This window comes from Babylonia areolata, chromosome 22, assembly GCF_041734735.1.
Source record: "Babylonia areolata isolate BAREFJ2019XMU chromosome 22, ASM4173473v1, whole genome shotgun sequence".
In the NCBI taxonomy this organism is placed as follows: domain Eukaryota; kingdom Metazoa; phylum Mollusca; class Gastropoda; order Neogastropoda; family Buccinidae; genus Babylonia; species Babylonia areolata.
Genome location: NC_134897.1, coordinates 42,880,159 through 42,906,726, shown reverse-complemented (window position 1 = coordinate 42,906,726; position 26,568 = coordinate 42,880,159). Strand labels below are relative to the sequence as shown.

Sequence of the window (26,568 nt, the reverse complement as noted above, 5' to 3'; positions counted from 1 at the left end):
TCTACCCCCAGAAGAATGTCTTTGACAGACAGTTTCAGGTGCATGTTCGTTTCAAAGAGGAAAGGCCTGGAGGCAGTTTCGTCATCATAAGTCAGCTTTCATTTCCAATTTCATCGACCTAGTTTTCATTTCTGAAAATGAAAATAAAAGCAGACTTGATATCAACTGATAAAAGGGTGCCACCCGCCAGTTATGAAAAAGATAACCCAATAAGATGTGTAAGCATACCACATAATACACTGAATACAACAAGCAAGGCAAAACAAAAGTGTTTGAACTCCATCCCACTGCACCACCTGAGTCGTCACCCATACCACTCCCACCGTCTGTTCCTAACGAAAGGCTGTTGTTGATAGAACGTCACGTTGAAGTCCAACCTCCCCAGCGTCTGCTCTCTGGTTCGGTTGTGCAGATCCTCCGCCAAGCAGCGCAGAGCCAGACGGCTGTAGTCCGCGTAGAACTTGTTGGCGAACAGTTCCGGTCGAGTGTGGAGCACCGGAAGGTCAAGGACGTTGAGAATGCAGATATCGCGGACGACCTTGTGACCCGGACATGGCATGGAAGGGACCCAGTTCTTGTAGCGAGCCAGGGAATTGCCGAGGAATTCCCTGCCGCCATATCTCATGATCACCTTCCCTGTCCGACAAAGAAACGAAAAATCATGAAACCAACTCACATCAAACATAGCGTCACATGACACTGCATTACGTCACGTTACACCACATCAGATCACATTACAAACAGATCACATGACACCACATCACATTACACCACATCAGATCACATTACACCCAGACCACACAACACCCCGTCACATCACATAACACCTCATCAAACTGAATGAATTTAATATCCGTTAGAAAAAAAGTCGTCTTCTACTCTCGTCAAAAAAGCAGTAAAAACATAATCATACTTGCTGTGTTGCCAAAAACCATACATTTTCCTTCCTTCCCACTTTCTAAGTCAGTTGCGGTGTGTGTGTGTGTGTGTGTGTGTGTGTGTGTGTGTGTGTGTGTGTGTGTGTGTGTGTTGTCTGTTGTGTAAGCATTTCACTGTTTCTTGTTGTTTTTGTCAATGTGTGTATATGTGTGAGTGGAGCTGTGAACACACAACCACCGAACTGTTCGATTTTTTTGCCCACCCAATATAGATAACCATCATAATCATCATCTTCTTCTACTTCTTCATCTTCATCAACATCATCAACACCACCACCATAGAGTTTCTATATAGCGGTGAATCTCGTGTGCGGGGACAAATGAAAGTGCTTGCAGCATATGTTGTTCTAGAGACTGAGTCTGGTTCTGCTGCCTTGAATCAGGTCTGAGAGATGTCAGGAAGAAATACCATACTGCTATGAGCAGTCACGGGAGTATATTTACGTGGATACAGAAAAATACGAAAGTAGCGAAAAGTCGTACAGATTATAAGCAGCAGCAACAGCAACAGCAGCATCTGCAGCAGTAGTAGTAGTGGTAACAGCAGCAGCAGCAGCAGCATTAATGGTTGTAGTAGTAGTAGTAGTAGTAGCATCGCCAAGGCCAGCTCCGCCTTTGGCAGACTCAACAACAGGCTGTGGAACAACAAAGGCATCAGGCTCAGCACCAAGATGAAACCTACAGAGCTGTTGTGCTGACCACCTTGTTGTACTGCTGTGAAATATGGACGACATATCGCCGTCACATTCAACAACTTGAGCAGTTTCACCAGAGATGCCTACGAAAGATCCTCGGCATAAAGTGGCAATACAGGGTCTCCAACCTCCAGGTCATAGAGAGGAGTGGCCTGTCCAGCATCGAAAGCCTGCTGATCCAGTGCCAGCTACGCTGGACAGGACACGTTGTCCGCATGACAGACAGCAGGATCCCGAAGATGCTTTTGTATGGCTAGCTGAAGGAAGGCCACCGTGAACTTGGAAGACCCTGCAAGCGCTTCAAGGACACCTTGAAGACAAACCTCAAAGCCTGTGACATAGACATCGCTTCCTAGGAAACTGATGCCCTTGACCGCTCTTGCTGGAGGATGCTGTGTTCTATTGGCATAAAGACGTTTGAAAACAAGAGTATGCTGGCCATTAAGGAGAAGCATGAGCGAAGGAAGCAGGGCTCAACTTCTGGAGACGTTTTCCCTTGTAACACCTGTGGAAAGTGCTGCGCATCCAGAATCGGCCTCTTCTCCCATATGAGGACACACACCGACAGATAAGCCTGCCTGCCTACTCATCCGTCGGACCGGCGGGAGACTCCATCAGTAGTAATAGTAGTAGCAGTAGTAGTAGTAGTAGTAGGTCTTTCTGACCCTATCACTGCTTTTTCTCCCTCACGAACTCTCCGCTCTTCCTCACCTTCTGAAATGTGCTCGTGTCAATTCAAGAACCAACGCTGAGCGCTCTCTCCTCTGTGCTGCTGCTCATATCTGGAACAACCTCCCTCGTCATATCCGTTTATCTAACCCTGTCTCTGCCATTCGAAAAAAAAACCTCATATTTTCAAAACTTATCTGTAAGCACTTGGTTGTTTACTGCTACAACACAGAGAGAGAGAAAGAGAGAGAGAGAGAGAGAGAGAGAGAGAGAGAGAGAGAGAGAGAGAGAGAGAGAGATTCAAATGGTTTAATGACTTCAGCAACATGCTCATATCACCAAGTAGAAAACACGCTTCCTCCCACCCCCCACCCCCCCTAACTCCCCTCCTCGTTCCCTCCCTCCTTCCTACACATTTACGCTTTTCACAACATTCTTCTGCTCTTCATAAGGAATGCAAAACAATATCTAACGGTATGTGTAAGCACAATCTTCGTGGTCCACTGATGAGGTTTATATTAATTTTATGTAACCCGAGGCTACCGACCCGATTTCGTCGTCACACAGACACAGAGAGAGAGAGAGAGAGAGAGAGAGAAAGTGAATGGCCATGGTTGTTTCATGTACTTTGTAACTTTTTTCTTTTATGTGAAACCCCCCCGGGAGCTTTTTGGTAGTATATAGAAAAAAAACATGATAATTTAGAATTTTTTGCAATAAAAAACCATCTCCCCGAAAAATTCTGCCCATCCCCCACCCAGTAATATCGACTTAGGGAAAAACGTGTGTGTTTTGTGGGTGGGGTTTTGGGTGGTTTGTTGTGGTGTGTGTGTGGGGTTTGTGGTGTGTGTGTGTGGGGGGTTTGTGTGTGTGTTTGGGGGTAGGGGGCCGCCGGCCCCGGCGGGGGATGTTTTGTTTTTTGCCGTTTTTGGTTTTTCCCCCCCCCCCCCTGCCCCCCTTGTGAGGAACATTAAAATTTTTAAAGATATTCATTTTATTTTTTCCAATTTCTTTTTAAAAATCGTGGGTGTATGTTTTTGATTTAAAAATGTTCCGTTCCTTGGGGTTTTGTCCCCTACCCCCCAACCCCCCTCCCCCTTTTTCCCCCCCGGGCCCCGGGCCCCACCCCAAAAAACCCCCAAACCCCAAAACCCTGAAAAAAAAAACCTTGTAAAAAACCAAAAAAAACCCGGTAAAAAAATTGGGGGGTTTTTAAAATTTGGGGCCCCCAAATTTTAAAAAAATTTTAATTCAAAAAATTCAAAATTCTTGTTTATTTTATAGCCCCCAAGGGGAAAAGTGGGGTTTTGGTTTGGGGGAAAGGTGTTGGCCCTTGGGAAATTCCCCCCCCCGGGGGGCCATTGGGGGAAGCAAAAAAATTTAAAGCCCCGGGTGATCCACGGCCCGCCCCGGAATTTTTCCCCTCCCAAACCCCCTTTGGAGGGGTTTCGGGAAAAAGAAAGAAATTTTTTTTTGGGGAAACCCCCCTAATAACCCCCCCCCCATTCCCTTCCTTTTTGCGCTGGTAAAAGAAACCCCGGGGGCAACAAAAGGGTTGGGTTCCTTTTTGGCCAAAAATTTTCAAAAAAAAAAAAATTTTTTTGGAAAAAACAAAAATAAAAATTTTAAAGAAAAATACCCAAAAAAAATTTTTGGGGGGCGCCTTCAGTGTTGGGGCCCCTCCCCTTTTGGGGGGAGGCCGTTTCAACCGGGGGAAAGTTGTGCATTTTAAAAAAAATTTTAAATTAACCAAATTTTTAACATAAAGTATAGTGGGGGAGTAGTTTAAAAATTTTTTTCCTGGGGCCCACCGGGAATCCCGGGTTTGAAGGGTTTGGGGTTGAGACTTTGGGGGAAAGTGTCAGGAACCTTGCCCTTGGAAAGCTTAAAAACCTCCGGAAAGCCCAAGTGCGGCGCAATACCCAGGGGTTTAAACCCTTGGGCTTTAATTCCCCGGGTTCAACGGGGGCCCTTTAAAAAGGGTGGGTTTTTGGGGGGACCCAGGGACTAAAACCCCTTTAGGGTTGGCCATTTTTGGAATGAAAGGAAGAACTTCTTTTAAAACCGAAATCCTTGCCCGGCCCCCCAATAAAAAAACCCCCCACCCCCAAAAAAACCCCCCCAAAAAAATTCGCCTGGGCAAACAGAAACCCAAACCCCCAAAAGGGCCCCCTTTTTTAACCCCCAAAAAAAAACCAAAAAACCAAAAAACAAAAAAAAAAACGGGGAAGCCCCCAAAAACCAAAAACCAAAGTTTTTATAAAAAAACAAAAAAAACCCCCAAAAACCAAAAAAAACCACCCCCAAAAAAAATCAATTTTGGGAAAAATGAAAAACAAAAAAAGGCCTGGGGAAAAAAAAAAAACGCCCCCCCTTGTGGGGGCCCGAAACCAATTTGCTGGGGTTAAAAACAGAAAGCCAAAAAAAAAGGAAAACCTTTAAAAGGGTTTTTTGGAAGTGCAAAAAAAAAAGGGAAAAAAAACACTCCCAAAAAAATGAAACCCCCCAAAGGACCGGAACAAAAAAAAACCGGGGGCCCGGGAAAGGGAAAACCGGGGCCTTAAAAAAGGAAAACCAAATGTATGAAGGGGTCCCGGGCCTGAAAAGCCTTTTTAAAAAGGCCGGGAAAAATTGCCGGGGAAACACTTGAAAAACAAAAAAAGGGGCAAAAAAAACCTTTTTGGCCCCTTTTGGAAGGGAAAAAAATTTTGGGACCCAAAAAACCCCCCGGGAAACCCGCCCGGAAAAAAAAAACCGCCCCCCCTTCAAAAAAAGGGAAAAACCCCCGGGGGGAAAAAAAGTTTTTGCAACCAAAAAGGCAACAAAGGCCCCCTAAAACCCCCCTCCCCGTGCAACCCAAAATTTTTCTTGGAATAGGCAACCCAAAAACAAACCAAACCCAAAAAAATCCTAAAAAATTCCAAAAATGAAAAGCCCCCCGGGGGGTTTAAAAAAAAAAAAAAATACCCCAAAAAAGAAAAATGAAAACCCCCCCCCCAAAAAACGGGATTTAAGGGCCTGCCTACAGGCGGGAAAAAAGCGGCCCTAACTAAAAGCCCACCGTGTCCCGGGCGAGTAAAAACGGGGGATTTTGGCCCATGAACGAAGAAGAAGAAGAAGAGAAGGATTGTCAAACTGTTGGAAAGCTAATCGTGAAGTAGTGGTTCGTTCAATGTTCTTCTCGAATTTTATCATGTTCAATTCATTGCAATCGTTCAGAATTTTTGCAGACTGCGGGTTTTTTCTTCTTGATTTACATCTAAGAACACTGATTAGGTAAGACGAGAAATCAGCAATTAAGGTGAAAGTACATGGACGAGGTTTTTTCTCGGTTGCTTTTTTTGTGTGTGCCTTTTTGCTGTTGTTGTTGTTGTTTGTTTGTTTGTTTTGTTTGGGTTTGGGTTTTTTGTTCTTGTTTTTTCCTAGTTTATTTGGGCTCTAAAGATATTTCCTCAGCGCCTGTTTTGGGACCATATCTATCGGTCTGTTCAGTTATGAGCTTCAACCTGAAAGACACCCAACAAGGAATATCCGATGTGCTGAATGACAAGGCCAAAAGCAACTTCTTTTCATATGCAAATATTTATGAAAAATTGTTAAAGCCTAAACTGAGTGTAAGGGAGAATGGGAAAGTTGTGGCTGTATCTTTGATGTTTTGATGCGATTTATCCCTGGAGGGGAAATGTGGCCATATCATTTTGTTTATCTTTCTTTGATCTGTATAATAATCAGAAGGGAGCGTCTTTATGTAGTCCGGTTATTGATATCGTTCAGGAGTGTGAAGGGCATACGGGGGCGGGGTGGGGATGGGGAAAGGGGGAGGGGGCACATGCTCACCGTCATGACCGCTGACAACAGTCGCACATATAATGAACTCACTCGGCTAAATACGCTTCCACATCGTTGGCTCCGTTGTAGGCCTTGAGGATTTGCACCAGCTCGTAGTTGGTCCTGAGGGGGAACTCTTGCCCCGTGAGGTTGATGACGTACTCCCAGCTGCCTTTGCTCCACAGGTCCTGCATGCAGACAAGGTCAGGCTCCACCACGCTGTACGTACCCCACACGACGTCCACAGCGCGAGAGGCCATGAAGACGTTGGGGAAACAGCCGGACACCGCTTCCATGGCCTGGCGGAAGTGGAGAGAGGAGCTGAGGTCCGCGTGCAGGCAGTACCAGTTCTGGGGTCTGTAGATGGCTCTCAGCAATTCCACCACCTGTCACATCACACCCTCACACCTGGCGGTCATTTCTGTTTGTCAGTTTTGTTGGGCAACAGGTGGGGGCTTTAGGAGGTAATGTCAGTTTTGTTGGGCAACAGGTGGGGGCTTTAGGAGGTAATGTCAGTTTTGTTGGGCAACAGGTGGGGGCGGTAGGAGGTAATGTCAGTTTTGTTGGGCAACAGGTGGGGGCGGTAGGAGGTAATGTCAGTTTTGTTGGGCAACAGGTGGGGGCGGTAGGAGGTAATGTCAGTTGTAAGCTTGCTGTTGCTCTGCTGTTTATGTGTACATGTGTCTTATCTGAAAAAAAAGATTTGTTTAAACTAACAGACGGGGAGATTCGGTCAACAAATGCACACGGTCCAAAAGCACCAGCTGACAACAGTTCCGTTTAATCCCGTCTCCGACTGAACACAACTTATACAGCATGTTTGGGTCGAGTTCTGCGTGTCAAAACGCTTTCTAACCATCAGAACATGTACAGACATGCAGATATGGGTAGTGAGTAGGTAAATATAGGCAGACACACGGGGAAAGTTGACAGATGAGCAAGGATTTAGACAGACAGATCTGAGATCTGCTCATGATTCTGAGCAGAACAACAATCTGCAAGGGCAAAAGGGCAAACGCGTTGTCACAAAATTAATGAGAGAGGGGGGGGGGAGATATTGCGATGACGACCTGGTTGGGTTTTATTTTTTGGTTGTTGTTTTTAAATGAAGGAAGTGGGGTGATAAGCTTAGATTCTTCTGATCGCGCAACCCTCGGGGCAAAATGAATAATAAACTAAAATAAACCACAAAAGAAAAAGATAATGAAAAGCGAGCCAAGGTACACTTACACACACATTTATATTCATGTGCACCGTCACTTCACTGCTTTGCATTGAACTGCAGGAAGTGACTGTTATTCTCAAATGAGACACAGACATATGAAATACAAAATGGATTACTTTATCATGTAATACAGCACACAGAAACACACAAATTGCATCTAAATCACGTGACTAAAATATTCAGTGACAAAACAAACATGACGTCAGAAAACTATTTTTTAAAAATAAAAAATAAAAATAAACTCCATTCAGTTCAGTTCAGCTGCTGAAGGGACGTCACTGCATTCAGACAAGTCGTTTACGCTGCGCCACATCTGCCAAGCAGATCCCTGACCAGCACCGTAACCCAATGCGGCAAACTTCAGTCAGTGTTTATATCAATAAAAACGTATCCAAACTAAAAACCCGTCACTGATGTGGAGTTGTGGCCTAGAGGTAACGCGTCCGCCTAGGAAGCGAGAGAATCTGAGCGCGCTGGTTCGAATCACGGTTCAGCCGCCGATATTTTCTCCCCCTCCACTAGACCTTGAGTGGTGGTCTGGACGCTAGTCATTCGGATGTGACGATAAACCGAGGTCAGCATGTATTTAGCGCACGTAAAAGAACCCACGGCAACAAAAGGGTTGTTCCTGGCAAAATTCTGTAGAAAAATCCACTTCGATAGGAAAAGAACAAATAAAACTACACGCAGGAAAAAATACAAAAAAAATGGGTGGCGCTGTAGTGTAGCGACGCGCTCTCCCTGGGGAGAGCAGCCCGAATTTCACACACAGAAATCTGTTGTGATGAAAAGAAAAGAAATACAAATACAAGAAATACGAAATATAACGCCCCAACACATCTGCCGCTCTGAAGAAAAGTCCGCAACTCGCAGCCACGTCCAACTGAAAAGTCACGCTTCACAAAAAGACACAAGACTTAAAATGAAAAGGGAAAACTCACTCTATCGCTGACACAGCAAAACAACATTTAGGCTGAAAAATCTCCATCTCGCAGACCAATTCCTACAAAGAACGACAACCACGCTCCTCTCAAACCAGCAACTTCCATCTCCAATGGCTCATATCAAAAAGTCGTCTCCATCAGCACACTAAAATTAATTAAAAGAAGAAACAATGGCCGTCCACATTTTGCTGACATTCACAACCACCCAGCCGTTAATATCTCTCCCTTGCCAAAGATATCGGTTTTCATTTAATCAAGTTTTTAGAGGAAAAAAAATATCACCCAGTTAGATTGTTGTTTTATGAAAGAAAACCGAATGGCGTCTTCTTTGAAGCCAAGACAAGAACTCGATGTAAACACGAACATGTTATACACATAACCACCAGAAACCAGTTTTACATCACTTGGCACCAAATCATAATAAAATAAGTTAAATTCACTAACATCATTTCACCTATGATTAATTTATTCAGTGATAACTAAACCACGTATGATCACTTCTCAGCCCATGCACACTGCATTAAATGTTCGCTGATATAGTAGAATTGTGTCATCTGTGACTTACACTTCATTTTCATACTAACGCACGCATAGCAAATAAGTGAAAATCAGACATATGCCCAGACATATGCATGTACGCACTTTCCAACATACAAGATGTGCACACAATCATGCCTTTTTATTCGAAACGTAAATGTGAAAGCCAGAGAGAACGTGAGACAGACAGACGTTAAAACAGATAGCAGAAAGCGCTCAGTCTTAGATGAAAGACATGTTTCTCAGTTACCGTTAGCTTTTTATTCAGTTTAGTTATAATTATTATCAGTTTATTCTTTCTAACATTTTGTTGTTCATCCAACTCAAGGTTTGGTTTTCATGTGAGTGTGTGTATAACTCGTGCGTTTATATGTATACAGGTCGGTGGCCTTACATTAAAACAATTCTGAGTTCTGAGTTCTCTCTCTCTCTCTCTCTCTCTCTCTCTCTCTCTCTCTCTCTCTCTCTCTCTCTATCTCTATCTATTTATCTATCTATCGTTCTTACTCTCGCTCTTTTCTCCTTGAATTAAGTTAATGATGTAAGGATGTCTTTTGCATGTCATAATTGTGTCAGTATCATATGTATATTTATTTTCTATTCACGCTCGTGTTGTTTTTGTTGGTTTTTTTCCCCGATAGAATTTCTTGTGTGTTTCTTGTAATTGTTTATTTCTGTCTTATCCTTTTCCCGACCTCCACTTGCCTCGCTTCTTCTTCTTCTTTTTCTTTTTCTTTTTTTTCTTTTTCTTTCTTTTTCTTTCTTTTTTTTGTTTTTGTATTCTCTTCTTTTATCTTTTATTTCTCAGGACAGGATGTTAAAAAAAAAAAATTAAAGCTGTATGAGCTTATTCTTTCAACCTCAATAAAGATCATTTTGACTTGACACACCTGTGAGGCCTGTTTGTAGGCCAGGACAGTGAAGGCGATAGGGAAGTTCTCCTCCACATGAGTCAGAGGCTCCATCAGAAAGCCGTAGTGTCTCCGGAAGGTGCCACAGTCACTCGCCAGGTCTCGGATGAAGCTGTCCTCGGGGAGACGGACAGGGACGCTCTCCATGACCTTGGCCTTGCTCACCTCCTCCACCTCCCCCTCCAGCACTTTGCCGCAGTCCACCTCCCTCACCCTCACCTCCCGCTCCCACAGGTAGGGTTCCAGCTGTCTCGGGGTGTGTGGGCAGGAGGTGGAGGGGCGCGGGGGGTGGGGAGGTTTGTGGGGTGGGGGGTGGGGGGTTTGCGAAACACAATAAGAATTTGATTCAGTTTCGGTTTCTCAAGGAGGCGTCAATGCGTTCGGACGAATCCATATACGTTACACCACATCTGCTGGGTAGATGCCTGACAGCAGCATAACCCAACGTGCTTGGCCATGCTCGAGTGCATGCTTGTATATTGTTAACTCTTTCCATACGAACGGCGAAAGAGACGACGTTAACAGCGTTTCACCCCGATTACCACCATCAAAATATTGCAAGTGGAATGCTCTTATACTGAAGACGTGAATGTTGACAAAGAATACCACAATTCTGACGACGGAAGCTAAAGGTTGGGTCATTCAGACACCCACTGGACATCCGAGGGGTCTGTATAGAGGAGAAGAGAGGACTGGCCGTACTGAGTGAGTTAACTTATAAGACTGGATTTCTTTTTACATAACCTTGCCAGAGGACAACACTCTCGTTGTCATGGGTTGCTGTTGTTTTTTCAGTGCGCCAAGTGTGTGCTGCAAACGGTACTTCGGTTGATCGTCTCATCCGAAAGTCTACACGCTCAGTCCGATTTTCCAGTCAAATGTGGGAGAAAGGGCGAGAGCGGGATTCGAACCCACACCCTCAAGGACTCTCTCTATTGGCAGCTGAGCGTCTTAACCATTCTGCCTCCTTCCTCCTAAGAATTTGATCGATGTCACACACACACACACACACACACACACACACACACACACACACACACACAGACTGATATACGCACGCGTACACTTACATGTACTCTCTCCACCTCTCTCCACAAAGACAAACACGCGTGCGAGCACAAACTGATACTTAATGAAAATGCAAAATTCTGAAAAGGAAATAAAAACCGATCATGAGAGAGAGAGAGAGAACACTAGAGAGAGAGAGGGAGGGAGAGAGAAAGATGAGAGAGAGAGAGGGAGAAAGAGAGAGGTGAGAGAGGGGGAGAGAGAGAGAGGTGAGAGAGGGGGAGAGAGAGAGAGAGAGAGGGATAAAGAGAGAGATGAGAGAGAGGGGGGAGAAAGAGAGAGGGGAGGGAGAGAGAGAGAGAACTTCGGACTCAATGATTGTGAATCAATGAACACCTGCCTTTGGCCACAATGCATAAAGAGGGCAATGATAGAGAATGGGTCAAATCAAACCTTGATAAAAGTTCATCCTGCATGCAAATGTGTTGACACTGCAGATCATGCCACCAACTATTTTATGTTTTCCACGTGCTTTTTTATGTCTTGAGCTGTTTGGCCGACTTCTTCCTCTGACGTTTCTGTGTTCAGAACCTGGGCAGATGGTTCCTCCGTCGCCAAGAACAACATCTTTAAAATAGTAATGAATTCTTCAATATTGACACTAATCCCGTAAATAACAGTATTAATTCTTCAATAGTGACGCTAATCCCGTAAATAACTGTACTACATCCCATTTTTTCCAGCTCATTAAAAAAAGAATACAGCTCGAAGAATTTACCACATGCTATATTTTTTTCTGATAAAAACAAAACGAAAAAGAGAGAGTAATTATAATCATCATCAGTTGCTGAAGATTCTGCTAATTGTTCCCTATGTCTACCTCTTTTAGTATTTAATAACTTTCTGTGCCTTTGCCCCACATTACAATATGCAGTCCTGTCATCTTCTTCCATTCTTTTTCCGAAACCAATTTAACAATTGTCTAGCTTCCACTCTCACTTGCTTACATTGGGTCTTCAGTGCATTCGGATCGTTTTTTCTGCCCTGTGTGGCATTTCATCAACATTCACTCACCAGCTTGATTAAGGCGTTAAGAAAGCAGTTCTAAAGCATCATATTCATCGCGATGCAATGAAATCAACAGGGTGGGATAGTTTTACTTTGTTTTTCTAATAATGATAATAATGAGGAAAAATATTTCGACGCCCGATCTCTGAATAGCCCAGAACGTGTACAAATACAATTACACATACATACATTGATGCAGAGACACTTCATAACATTCGTTTGCCTATACGCATCACAAAGTAAACAGGTCTCACACGCGCACACACACACACACACACACACACACACACTGATACAGCCCCATTCCTCTCTCCACCCACCAACAATCCCACACAGACACACAGGGAGGGAAAACTGATCATAACTGTGGAAAAGGTGAGTGTTGAGAGCTGATCTGACTGAGGACAAAGACTGAGCGTGTCGGACAGAATAAGGGAGTTTGTTCCTGTCATAGGTCCAATGAAAGAGAAAGCACGTTCCCCATGGAGTTTCTTTCGCCTGTTTGGTATGCGAAAAATACGAGTGTCACAGGAGGAAATTTAAAGCATCAATAATTTTTCTCTTTTGGCATCACTCAGAATGGTGTTTTTTGTTTGCTTTTTTTGGGAGGTGGGGGGTGGGGTTGTTATGTTTTTGTTAATACCTTTTCACCTTTTTTTCCCCTCCCACCTTAATTTAGTTTCATCAGCCTTCCAGTCTATGGTCATGACAAATAGCAAATAATCTCAATCGGTAACACTCTAAACATCTATTATCTCAGTACCGACAGATGAAAATGTTCGCAAGACATTAGATAATCCACACTACTCGCCCATGAAGGTGAGACTTACGTATAACTGTCGTCAAATTTCTGTTCCGTTCAGACCATGGAGAAGGAGCGTGCTGTTTCGAATCATGGCTCAGTCGCCAATATTTTCTTCCCATCCACTAGACCTTGAGTGGTGGTCTGGACGCTAGTCATTCGGATGAGACGATAAACTGAGGTCCCGTGTGCAGCATGCACTTAGCGCACGTAAAAGAACCCACGGCAACAAAAGGGTTGGTCCTAGCAAAATTCAGTAGAAAAATCCACTTTGATAGGAGAAACAAATAAAACTGCACAATTTTTTTTTTTAATACAACCAAAAAAAAAGGGGGGGGGTGGCGCTCTCAGTGTAGCGACGCGTTCTCCCTGGGGAGAGCAGCCTGAATTTTACACAGAGAAATCTTTTGTGACACCAAAAAGATACAAATACAAATAATATCAATTTCCACTGACTGGTGACCAAAAACATGTGTGTATTTGTCTTGTGACCCAGAGACAGAGTACTGATAAACTTATAAATTAAAGGGAGACGTGTTGAAGTGTTTGATAACTGTGTTTGGGAATACAGGTTAGAAGCACAACAAAACACTGACCCATTTCTGGCGACTAGTGTCACGTGCAGTGTCCCGCCAACCGCCGGTCTCCAGCTGACCTGACAGAATGAAAGACATTAGTTTGAATCAAACACATCCATGTTAGAATACAACTGTGCAAGCATATGGAGTCCCACGTGATCAGCCGCCTGGGGACCATCCAGCCTGCAGGCATCAACACCAGAGTGATGGACTCCTAGCGGCCCTGGGCCCTCTTCTCTCTCTTTTCCCCTCCCTTTTCACTGCTCCTGCCCCCCTGCAGTCCACCTTCAGACACACACACACTCTTTCTCTCTCTCCCTCCCCCCTTCCTCTCTCCCCCACTTGTTTCTCTTACCCCTCCCTCTCCACCACTCCCTCTCCCTCCCTACCTGTTTCTCACTCCCTCTCTCTCTCTTTCTCCCCCCCCCCCCCCCCCCACCTCCGCTTTCTTTCTCTCCCTTCACACACAGAGGCACACACACACACTCACACACACTGACCGGCACACATATTCTTAAACCTTTTCATCTTTTGGCGAACCACAACCCTCTTTTTCCGCCTCCAACCCCCCCCCCCCCCCCCCCCCCTCCAGTGTTTAACCATCCCCCCTTCTTTTCTTTTGTAAATATTGCTCACCTTTTTCTCTGTTCTTTTTTGTCCTTTTTTTTCTTTTTTTCTCTTTGATTACTCCTCACAGTTCTCCGTTTCACCTTTGTCCTCTCTTTTCTTCTCCATTCTCTACTTTTCTCCCCATGAAGAAGGGCCTAAGGCCCGAAACGTCGGGAAACTCTCTTCATAGGACAAGTCACCACCTACAGGTTAGTCTCAACCGTTTTCTCGCCTGTGATGGTTACATTTTCAGGACCTATTTTCTTGTGTTATTCATCCCACTCACAGCTTTCTTGTCAGCAGTTCTGTCGTGTTGTCTCTCACAGAATCACAGAATCTGGAGCATCCCTGTCACGAGTCGGGCTTTTTGATGGGGTTTGGTGGGAGGGGGGTTGTTGAGACGTTACACTGCACCTAATCGATGTCTGACCCCATATAACCCCGGCACCGGTGATCTACACATTAGCCACGGCACTACAAACTGTCCCCCGGAAAATTTTTGCTGGTATACGTGTAAGAAACATTTGTGAGTTCATCATATCTCATGCTGCGAATTCTCAATCCTTATGTTGCAGTTTTATTAAATCTGATGGCAATGAGTTACAGTTCAAGTACAGTCACCTGACAGTTCTGAAAAGAGACATCAGTGTTTGGAAAGCTATGGCGGAAGTTTAGGGGAACAAAACTCAGAGAAAGGAGAAATGAACTTATGAATGGTGAGTTGAGGGAAACAGGGTAAATGGAGGCTGGGGTCACAGATTAATATTTGAAATAGATAAAAGTAGAAAGAAAGAAGATTACGTAAGACTTCGTGAAAGGGACAAAAAAAAATTGAAAGAAAAAAATAGAAAGAAGAAAGAGAAAAAAGTAAACGAGCAAAAAACAAAAACAAACTAACAAGGCATACGTTATACCAGTTTCCCAAAATTCGAATGTCCCTCAATTCCCTGTGTCTTTTTTTTTTTTTTTTTTTTTTTTTTTTTTTTTTTGTCCCTTTCACGAAGTCTGTTAAGTAATCTTCTTTCTTTCTACTTTTATCTATTTCAAATATTAATCTGTGACCCCAGCCTCCATCTACCCTGTTTCCCTCAACTCACCATTCTATCTCCCCCTCATCAACTCACCATTCATCTCCCCTCAACTCACCATTCATCTCCGCCTCATCAACTCACCATTCATCTCCCCCTCATCAACTCACCATTCATCTCCCCTCATCAACTTACCATTCATCTCCCCTCATCAACTCACCATTCTTCTCCCCCTCATCAACTCACCATTCATCTTCCCCTCGTCAACTCATCATTCTTCTCCCCCTCATCAACTCACCATTCATCTAGATCTCCCCTCATCAACTCACCATTCATCTCCCCTAATCATCTCACCATTCATCTCTCCCTCATCAACTCACCATTTATCTCTCCCTCATCAACTCACCATTCATCTCCCCTCATCAACTCACTATTCATCTCCCCTCATCAACTTACCATTCATCTCCCCTCATCAACTCACCATTCTTCTCCCCCTCATCAACTCACCATTCATCTTCCCCTCGTCAACTCACCATTCTTCTCCCCCTCATCAACTCACCATTCATCTAGATCTCCCCTCATCAACTCACCATTCATCTCCCCTAATCATCTCACCATTCATCTCTCCCTCATCAACTCACCATTTATCTCTCCCTCATCAACTCACCATTCATCTCCCCTCATCAACTCACCATTCATCTCTCCCTCATCAACTAACCATTCATCTCCCCTCATCAACTAACCACTCATCTCCCCTCATCAACTAACCATTCATCTCCCCTCATCAACTCACCGTCTCATTGTGTATCACACAAAAATTGTCAAGCTTAAGAAATCAGTATTTCCACGTGCTTATTGATTTTTTTTTATTCTCAAGTTCCGCCCATGGTTCAGTACGGAGCTAAAGTGTGGGCCATTGATAACACTGCACTGTATTGTAAAAAAAAAAAAAAACCACTTATTTGCCCTTAAGATATTTTTAGGAGTATGGATACAAACACAAAGGACTTTCTATGGTGAAACATGTATATATCCAATGTATTTAAATTCAGCCGTTAGATGTGCCAAGTGCTGGCTAAAACTTATTCATATGGAAGAGACATTATTACCAAAGAAAACATTAATATGTTGTGTGACCTAGACGCTAGAGGCAAAGTAAACTGGGCGACTAAAGTAAAGGTAAATTTACACGAGCTACGGATAGGGTGTGCATGGATTAATCAAGGCGTTGGCAGTGTAACTGCATTTCTACAGATGTTTTAAAAACAGATTTATTGTCGATGGCAAGAATGGAAGGCTCATAGCCAAGACAGATTTGGATTGTATCGATAGTTTAATACGTTGCACTTTATTCCAACTTACATGTCAATGAAAATGGATAAACATTTGAAATTCATAATGACAATATCTATATTCGAAAAAATTAAGACGCAGAAGAAACAAAAGAACGGCACCGAACAGGATGCAAACTATTCAGCCCCCATGGTGGAATACCGACACAGAGAGAGCCTGGATAGAAAAACATGCGGCTGTCAAACTTTGGCAAAAAGAAAGAACAAAACCATGTCCGGACAAAGATATTGAAACAAAAACAAAAAAGAAAAAACTAAACAGTTTGAAATCATTGCTCAAGAGGCCAAAAATGACAAGTGGAAACAGTTTTGCGAAGCACTCAGTTATGACTCAACATTGACAGAGTTCTAGCAATTTTATCGTCGCATGGAAGGGAAAACGTGCACAACAACAACCCCAGACATGGTAGACACTGACGGAACCAAGCTTAAGAAAAACGAACAAAAAGGATCCGCCCTGCTCAAACGTTTCATACAACAGAGCGATCAAAGAAACTTAGATGAGAAAAAGAAATATGTTGAAGAGTTAAACCAAACCCTTATGCAGACTGGACCTGATGATGACTTGACAATAGATGATCTAAACGAAGCAATAGCTAAATGCAAGAAAGAATCAGCTCCTGGCCCAGACAAAGTTCGCTACTCGGACATCAAGGAACTATCGGAAGAAGACAGAAGCAACCTTTTCAATCTATATCAAAACAGTTTCCACAATGGACATGTGCCGGAGGACTGGACACACAGCTTCTTAAAACCCATACCAAAACCAGGAAAGGACCATCATCAGGTAAGCGGCTACCGGATCCTAACCATGCAAAACATTGCCGGAAAGCTCATGGAACGCATGATAGCCAGGAAACTTGCAAGGGATCTTGAACACAGGCACATTCTCCCTTCAAATCAAGGTGGTTACAGAACAGGCAAGTCCACATGGGAAAACGCAGCTGCTTTTGCATATGAGGTGTATGAAGGATTTCAAAAAAAAGAAGAAACACTAGCAGTTGCAATCGATCCTGAAGATGCCTACAATAAGACCCAGTTTGCGCACCTCATGGAGCTGCTACTAAGGTATGGAGTAAGTTTGACACTGACAAGATGGATAGCAGCAGCGCTTCAGGAAAGAACCGTCGTCCTACGCCTCGGAGATTGGATGTCTGCACCTTCTAAACTATCCATGGGACTGCCACAAGGGTCTCCGCTCTCTCCTGTCCTCTACAATGTCTACACGAAGGGCCTTGCAGACTTAAACAACACTGGAACAGCTGGGGTGCTTACTCTTGCGGATGATGGCCTGGTCTTCAAAACTTCGAAAGATGCTCAGGAAAGAACTAAAGCCGTCCAGAAACAACTAAACAATATTGCTCAATGGTGCAAAGACACAGGACCTTCCATCAATCCAGCGAAAGCCCAAACGTTGCTGTGCACCCTCAACAACAGAACCGCGAGCAAATCACCACCTTCTGTGTCACTCGATGGGATTCAGATCGAGAAAACTGAATGCCTACGCTACCTAGGAATACACTTCGACAGGATGCTGACCTTCAGAAAACATACGGAAAATACTGTTCTCAAATGCAAAAAGGGCCTTTCAGTCTTAAAAGCAATGGCAACCAAAGGTATTGAACAACGCCACCTCTTCCTGCTATACCTCAGTGTGATCGACTACGGACTTGGGCTAACAATACCGTCTCAAAGCAACCTCCTAAAATTAGAAAGAGTTCAAAATGAAGCTATGAGGCTGATCCTTGGAACAACAAAAGACACGCCCACAGAAACCATGCGATACCTGCTTGACCTTCCTTCAGTGCAGGCCAGAAACAAGTTAGAACAGGTCAAGACCTACTTCAAAGCATTAAAAAAAAACACCTCAAAACACACTGCATGACGCAGTCAAAGAACCAAAAGGCAGCCGTCTAGGACGAGGAAGATCATGGATGGGGCAAGCAGAAGACACAATCCAGCTAGTATGCCGACTACAAGACCTGAAAGAAACAAAAGAATGGAAGAAAAACCCCGAAAACCTCAACCATCTATTCAACACAGCCATTTCACCCACTCTAGGAAGACATTGTCGGGAATGGCCAGAGGGCAAAACTGATGCGGAAGTGAAGCTACTCATAGAAGAAAACAGTAAAGAAGAGGACATCATCATACACAGATGGCTCAGTCACCAAAGACCAAAATGGAAAAACAGTTAGGGAAGAGAATGCTGCCTACAAAGTCACAACCTCCAGCCTAACGATGGAAGTTGAAGCTGTGACACATGCCCTCCAGTGGCTATCGTCCATCCATACGCCCGGAAACCAACATGCCATGATTCTAACCGACTCAATGAACCTCATACAGAAACTTGAAAACGGAATGGGAAGCCCAGAGTGGCATAACGCAATGCGCAACTTTCAGATTAAAAAACTCACATGGTCATACTGCCCGGGACATGCAGGTGTTAAGGGAAATGAGCGAGCTGACAGACTTGCTGGTAACGCAACACCAACGAGCGGCCTACATCTAGGAAAATCGGAAATTCTCAGAAAAGTCAAAGAATATCAGAAAGAACAAGTACAAGGTCATCACACCATCGATCGCCTCAAAGAAATAAAGGCAGAGAGAGGGAGTGGCCGTAAGTCTAACATGAAAGGTAGAGCACGATGCTTTGCAAATCAAAGAAATATCGGCATCATTTCCAAACCAACATTGCGCAAGTTTCTTCAAAACGGAACAGAGTCTCTGTGGGCTTTTCCAAATACAATAGACTGAGCAACACACTAGACGCAACGTTCTTGGCATCAGAGATCTTTTCCCATCCCTCTTGCGGCCAATTACTGGCAGCCTCTGTGCGTGTATGTGTGTGTGTGTGTGCATGTGTGGGTCTGTATTTTTGAGTGCGTTTGTGCATGCGCGAGAGTGTAAGTGTACACAAGTGTCAGTGGAGTTCTGTGCACGTGCGTGTGTGTGTGTGTGTGTGTGTGAGGGGGAGGTGGGGGTGCGGAGGGAGGTGGGGTTGAGGATGAGGTATGTGAGTGTATGCATGCCTACACTGTGGGAACAACAGGATATTGGAACGTATATATATACAAGTAAGTGTTCATCTGTGTGTGTGTGTGTATTTGTGTGCGTGCCGTGGAAGCTGCGATACGTAGACTAGAAATGAGTGTGTGGAGGAGGGGGGTAGAGGAAGTGCAGGGTAATGTGTGTGGTGTGTGTGTGTGTGTGTTGGAGCTCATGTACGTTTATATGTATTTGACTGTGCTTTCATATCTGTGAAACTGCATGTTCGGTGCATATCTGTTATGCATGTGTGGGTGTATATGTGAATGTGTGTCTTCATGTTTTACATCTATTTGCTTATTTATCATCATTGTTATCTTATTTATTTATTTATTTATTATTGTTATTTTTATTTTTTTATTTTTTTTACATTATAGTTATTATTTATTTATTTATTTGTGTAAGCTTATCTATTATTTATTCACCTTTTTTTTCTTCTTTTTTTTCCACAAAGCCCGACTAAGCGCGTTGGGTTACGCTGCTGGTCAGGCATCTGCTTGGCATATGTGGTGTAGCGTATATGGAATTGTCCGAACGCAGTGACGCCTCCTTGAGCTACTGAAACGGAAACTATATTTGGCTTGTCTGATATTACTGTTCATCATTTTCTTTATGAATTACATACTGAAAGCGATCTCATTTGTTCATTGTGTAAAGATGCACGTGAAGGTGAAGTACATCTGGTGTTTTACTGTTCCTTCCTTGTTGATCTCAGAAATCAGTTGATCCCCAACAAGTTTTGTAGACACCCTTCTGTATTCAAACTTATGTTGCTCATCTTTGAATGAAGATATTGTTAAACAATTTGCCATTTATTTCTATAGGGTATTCCACATTCGGTCTGCCATTAGTACGTAGCATATGTGATTGTAATTTTCTTTCTTAATTTAATGTTATATTTGTTGCATCGATGGACTATTGTTTTCACACCACCCCTTCATGAGGGGCTATGACCTATAATGAATAAGAATGTTCTCTCTCTCTCTCTCTCTCTCTCTCTCTCTCTCTCTCTCTCTCTCTCTCTCTCTTCCCACACAGTCAAAATTTAGTATTCTGTATCTCTGTATCTCTGCACAGAGAGAGAAAGAGAGTGAGAGTCCCACACAGTCAGAAATATAGTATTCTGTATCTCTGGAGAGAGAGAAGGAGAGAGTGTGTGTGTGTGTGTGTGTGTGCGTGTATGTGTGCGTGTGTGTGTCTTTGTGTGTTTGTGTGTGTGTGTGTGTGTGTGTGTGTGTCTATATATAATTGTGTGTGAGTGAGTGAATGAGTGAGTGAGAGAGAGCTGCAGAAAGAGATACACCATTGTAGATTTGCAGATTTATTACCTTAATAATTGATTACAACAGGATTCGTGTTCAAGAACTCTTATCCTTCTATATTGATTTCAACTGTGTTGTTGTACTGCTTCTTTGGGAAACGTTTTACCTTTCCTTGGGAAACGTATTTTCAAATGTTTCAGCAGTATTAGAAATGGTACAAAGTTCAATACGAAAACATACAGGCTCTTTACATTGTTATTGATATTGATGTTTTTTTTTTATGAAAAGCTGTTCGTTTAATTAAATTGCTAGAACAAACTCATCAGAAACAAAACCAGGCTAGTACTTACGTGTGCATATGTGTGGTCAAACACGATCAATGCCTGTTCTCTCACACATCTACACACTCTCGTTCTGGTCCATCTCGATTCATCAATATTAATCTTCTTGTCAAATACGAACACACACAAACACACACCACACACACACACACACAGAGCTATGTCATGGTGTCTGTCACACAGCTATGTCATGGTGTCTGATACACACACACACACACACACACACACACACACACAGACACACACACACACACACACACACACATATCCACACACACACACACACACACACACACACACACACACACACATGAATATGCATATATATATAAAAATGATAGTAATAATAATAATAATACTTACATGGTGCAAACTCTCCATGTAATGGGCTCTAAGCGCCTCACATGAAACAACACAACTACAGTGACGCGTAATAACATACATCTGCACATGTAAAAACAACACATACATGGATGGACATGGATACTTATGTAGCGCCTGTCATCGGTCGGAGACCAAGCTCTAAGCGCTTTACAAACAAGAAGTCATTTGCACAACAGGCTGCCTTCATGGTTAGAGCCGACTGACGACTGCCACTGGGCGCTCATCATTCGTTTCCTGTGTCATTCAATCAGATTTCAGGCACGTACACATACACACTCAGACAGACATGTAACATTTTACGCGTATGACCATTTTTTTATGTTTTTTTTTAATTATTTATCCCGCCATGTAGGCAACCATACTCCGTTTTCGGATGGGGTGGGGGGTGCATGCTGGGTATGTTCTTGTTTCCATGACCCACCGAACGCTGACATGGATTACAGGATCTTTAACGTGCGTATTTGCTCTTCTGCGTGTGCATACACATGAAAGGGGTTCAGGCACTAGCAGGTCTGCACATTTGTTGATCTGGGAGATCAGAAAAATCTCCACCCACTGCCCACCATCACCGAGATATATGTGTATCGCACGTACATATACATAGTTTATATATATATATATATATATATATATATATGTGTGTGTGTGTGTGTGTGTGTGTGTGTCTGTGTCTGTGTCTGTGTCTCTGTGTGTGTATAAGAAAGAGACACAGAGACAGAAACAGAGACAGAGATACTCACGAAATTTAGTGCTGACAACGCTCGGCATCTTCAGAGTGATGAAGACTGTCACCATCACCACCACACTCATCATCACCACCATGGCCTGTCTTTTCCACCTCATGTGTGTAGGTCTCTCCTTCTTCCCTTCCCACAACGTCATGCACTTCTTCCAGTGACCTCACAGTCACACAGTAGTCCGCTGGACACTGAGTGGTTTCTTTCAAACTGACCACCACAAAGAGTTAAGGGCACGACGCCTGTGTAAAAGATCTGTTCTGACGTGGAGACAGTTTACGAATGTCTGCGTGGTAATTGTCTGGTGAGGACGACAGCAGTGGCTGTGCTGATTCTCAACAGCGGGTGGAGCTGATGACACGCGGTTTCCACGTGCTTCCCAACCTTCCGAGGGCGCGTGAAGCGTGGAGGCTGACTACCTGGTGGTCAGAGTTCTGTCCAACCGTTGAGGTGCTGGGGTCTGGGCCTTCCACACTGTCCTTTCCTTTCTTATATCTTGTAACGCACTTGGGTCAGAACCTGCCTCCGTCATGTCAACCAATCACAGGCTGTGTCTGTTCTTTCATCCGCGGGTGGGGTCTCTCCAGAACAAACAAAGGGATGGAAACTACAGCATGCAATGTTGCTTTTCAATTCAACGGATGGCAGAAATAGGGCCCTCTGGTTCTCCCAACCCCCTCTGTAGCTTGGGGGGATACCCCCCGCACACACACACCCTCCCTGCCATCCCCCCTCTCCCCTCGACAACCCACACACACCCCTCCGGGGGAAAAAAAAAAAAACACCCTCCGCATACTATCCTCTTTCCTTTTCTCCCGCCCTCCCATGACCTGAAGGGCAATGCAGATCTGATTATTTTATAACTGGCTTCAGTGCCTGATTGGTTATCCATGTTCCCAGTCCCCCGTTTATATTTCCCCACGAAAACTTGCCCCGGGCAAAGGTGATAGGGTGTATCGTGTCGTAAATGAATAAGCCATGCACACAGTGAATGTTCTTTGTGGACGTGAGATAAAGCGCATGTGGTATCAGTGTGCTTTTCTCGCCCAGTCGATCTCGAAGGGCTGTATATAGCCTGTGTAAGACAATAATTGTTCTCCCTATTTGTCAGAAAAGGTTCTATTCAATTTCCTGCACGAGAAAAGAACTCCCCGAAGAGAAATTCACTTCCCAATGAAACTTACGAAACGTTTACGCCTAGAATGTGATTCAGTGTTTGTGTGTGTGTACGTACGTACATGCATATATACATACATACATACATGCATACATACATACATACATACAAGTGCATGCTAACACAGAATAGTATAGAGTAGCACAGAATATGTCTTTATTGCCAAGTGTACCGGGGCCACAAGGAATATTGGGGGGGACATAACAAGATACGAACAAACATAAATCTAAAACCATACACAAACACATAGTAGAAATAAGATACATACAAGTGCATATCAATATAAAAACTTGTGCATACTCACGCATGCACGCACTGCACACACACACACACACACACACACACACACACACACACACACACACACACACGCATGCACACACACACACACACGCACACGCACACGCACACACACACACTCACAGGATTTGGCGCCTTTGTGGACAGCTGAACGCCACTTTGGTTTGTCCATTGCATTCAGCTCCTATGTGTCGTGGCTGATGTTGAAGGCCTTCAAAGAAGCTTTCAGAGTGTCTTTGAAGCGCTTCTTGCCATGTTGGAGTTCGCTATACAACAGTTTCTTGGGGAGCCGGTGGTCTGGCATGCGAACTACATGGCCTGCCCAGCGCAGCTGGGCCTGCATCAAGACGGTGTAGATGCTGGGCAAGTTTGCTCGAGTGAGCACCTCTGTGTCAGGGATCTTCTCTTGCCACTTTATGCCGAGAAGTTTTCTGAGGCTGGTGGTGTGGAAGTGGTTCAGCTTTTTGGCGTGGCGTTTGTAGACCGTCCATGATTCACATCCATAGAGCAGTGTGGTGAGCGTATGAGGGTACACGCTTGTGTACGTATGTGTGTTCGTGTGCACGAGCCTGCGTCATTGCGAGTGTTCATATTATGTGTGTCAGGGCGCGCGTGCGCAGACGTGTGTCCGCGCGTATGTGTGCATGTTTGGGTTGTACAAGGCGCGCGCGCGCACACACACACACGTGACAGAGTGGTCCAAATGAACAATACAATAATGATTAACGATAAACGCGATAAACAGAAACTGTTTCTGTTGGACATTAAAGAGGATCAGCAGTGACAACAGCAACAGAATCCAGGACGCCGTCTTGGCCGACTGCCGAGAGTGAAGAGGCGCTATGGACAGAGCAGTCAGGTTTTAATCTTGATTTGTCCCGTTGTGTGGTGATGTGATGTGTTTTTCGTGCTTGTAACCATAGTGCGAACGTTGCAATGAGAGAATAAATTTCTTTGCAGTTTTCTATAAATTTCACTCTGTGTGTTCATATTTCAGTGACAGGTGAGTGAGGAGATGTTTATTTAAACGTGAACATGTGCTTTTGAAAAGGAGTTGAGGTACGAATGGGTTTTCTCACAATGTGTTTTTCTTGGTGAAAACGTTACGTATGACAAAACAGGTGTACTAAACATCAGATACACTGATCACATCACCAAGGAACAAGTACACCAAGCCATCGAGCAGCACATAGGACCCAATGAAAGTCTGCTGACACCAGTCGAGAAAAAGAAGTTATGCTGGCATGGCCACATAACAAGATCCAATGACCTTGCAAAAACAATCCTCCGAGGAACTGTAGAGGGACAGAGAGACAGTGGGGAAGACAAGGAATACTCGGTCTGACAACATTGCTGAATGGACCGGAAAACCACTAGCATAGACCGACACATCTGGTGGAATCTGATGAATAGTTCTGGTCGGCGCCCCTTCTTTCTTCTTTCCGTTACACGACCAACATCGACTTGCCGATGACTCTATCGTGGTTCATGCATGCTGGGTATTTTCGTGTCTCCATGACTCACCGAACGCTGACATGGGTTACAGGATCTTTAACGTACGTATTTGATCTTCTGCGTGCGTATGCACATGGAAGGGGTTCAGGCACTAGCAGGTCTGCACACATGTTGATCTGGGAGATCAGAAAAATCTCCACCATTTACACACCAGGCGCTGTGTCCGTGATTCGAACCCGGGACCCTCAGATTGAAAGTCCGACGCTTAAACCACTCGGCTATTGCGTCCGTCAATGATATTTTACAGAGTTGAGGTTGAAGAAGAGGAAGAAGAAGAAGAAGATATACATATATTCAAATTTATTTGTTGTGTGCAGTCTATCATTCACAGGAACACGCAGTTCAATCACTTTGAAGCGCTCTGTTTATTAAGTTTCCTTCCAATTTGTTAAATCATTTCTCTTAATCCACATACACGATTCATACATGCAACGTTATAATGAGCAGAGGAGAAACATTTTATCTATATCAGTTTGGTAAGAGCATCAGCTAGGCCTATATATCATATACATGTAAAAAGGTTCGAGAGAGAGGGGAACGGAGAGGGATGATATTGATTGTTCATGCACACACTTGCACTCACCAACTCTCTCTCCTCACACCAATAGCAGGGCCACATGGAGTGGTTTTTATAGATGACTTGTGTTCACGAAGTATCCCACTGGCATAAGTAAATTTATGGAAATCATTACTACCAGCATATCTCTGGTAAACAGCAATATGCAACAACATAGCATGACCCTCAGTGCTCTCACTGTTTGCTCACTCATTAACCACATTACAATGTGCTTTCCCACTTTGTCTGAACAAAGTAAACCACTGACACATTGCACGACTCCCACACATGTTATCACAACTACCAACACGTCAAACATGTGTTCCAACGCTTCATGTTAACCCCATCTGCGCACACACATGAAACATCCTCAACACACACTGACACAGTGTTAATCTTCAAATCTGTCCACTTTACATTTAACCGACACCACTTAATGTACAAAACAAGTAAATAATACCTCAAAACCCACTTTAAGCGTAGCAAAACCAAAATGCTCTACACACCTGCTACACACATACCATCTCCATGGCTCATCTCTCAATGCTTGCATTGTTTCCACAGTCAGTCAGAGCGTCTTAGTGAAGATCTTCCAACATTTTACATTGGTACTCTGTTGTCCCAGTTTGTATCAGCATAATCAAAGATTGGGATGATGAAGGATCTACACATAGTTTCCAAAGCCTTTCAGCTTGTACCTGAATGAACGAAGACAGCTGATCAGTAACCCAGCGTTTCAAATGATACTATGTAGAATGACCCCTACGTGCTGTGTTGATTATATTGTTGTAAGCTGACATTTCCAAAAGTAAGGTCGTAGCATACTACGTTTCCCCAGGATACATTTAGTCGTTCTGTTATAGATTTTTAGATTCAATAAATTTAACTGTCCATGTATTAGCCCAAACATCTATTCTATTAAAGTCACCATGCAGGGTTTCTTTTCTCGAGATAGGGATTCTCATTGCAAAAGATATGCTCGTGATAGCCAATATCACATACTATGTCATTGATATAGACTAGAAATACAAGTGGACCAAGAACAGATCCTTGTGG

The 26,568-nt window shown here is 43.8% G+C and overlaps 1 protein-coding gene across 1 annotated transcript; it reads right to left on the bottom strand.

The window, feature by feature from the left end:
• Positions 1 to 304: 304 nt before the first annotated feature.
• Positions 305 to 13,938, bottom strand: LOC143297132 (beta-1,3-galactosyl-O-glycosyl-glycoprotein beta-1,6-N-acetylglucosaminyltransferase-like). Its single transcript, XM_076609307.1, has 7 exons — positions 13,899 to 13,938; positions 13,222 to 13,280; positions 9,727 to 9,993; positions 6,202 to 6,516; positions 5,614 to 5,660; positions 4,114 to 4,148; positions 305 to 636 (listed from the first exon to the last, which is right to left on the bottom strand). Exons 1-7 carry the CDS (start codon positions 13,936 to 13,938, stop codon positions 305 to 307), a joined length of 1,095 nt encoding a protein of 364 aa, XP_076465422.1.
• Between the last annotated feature and the right edge of the window lie 12,630 nt (positions 13,939 to 26,568).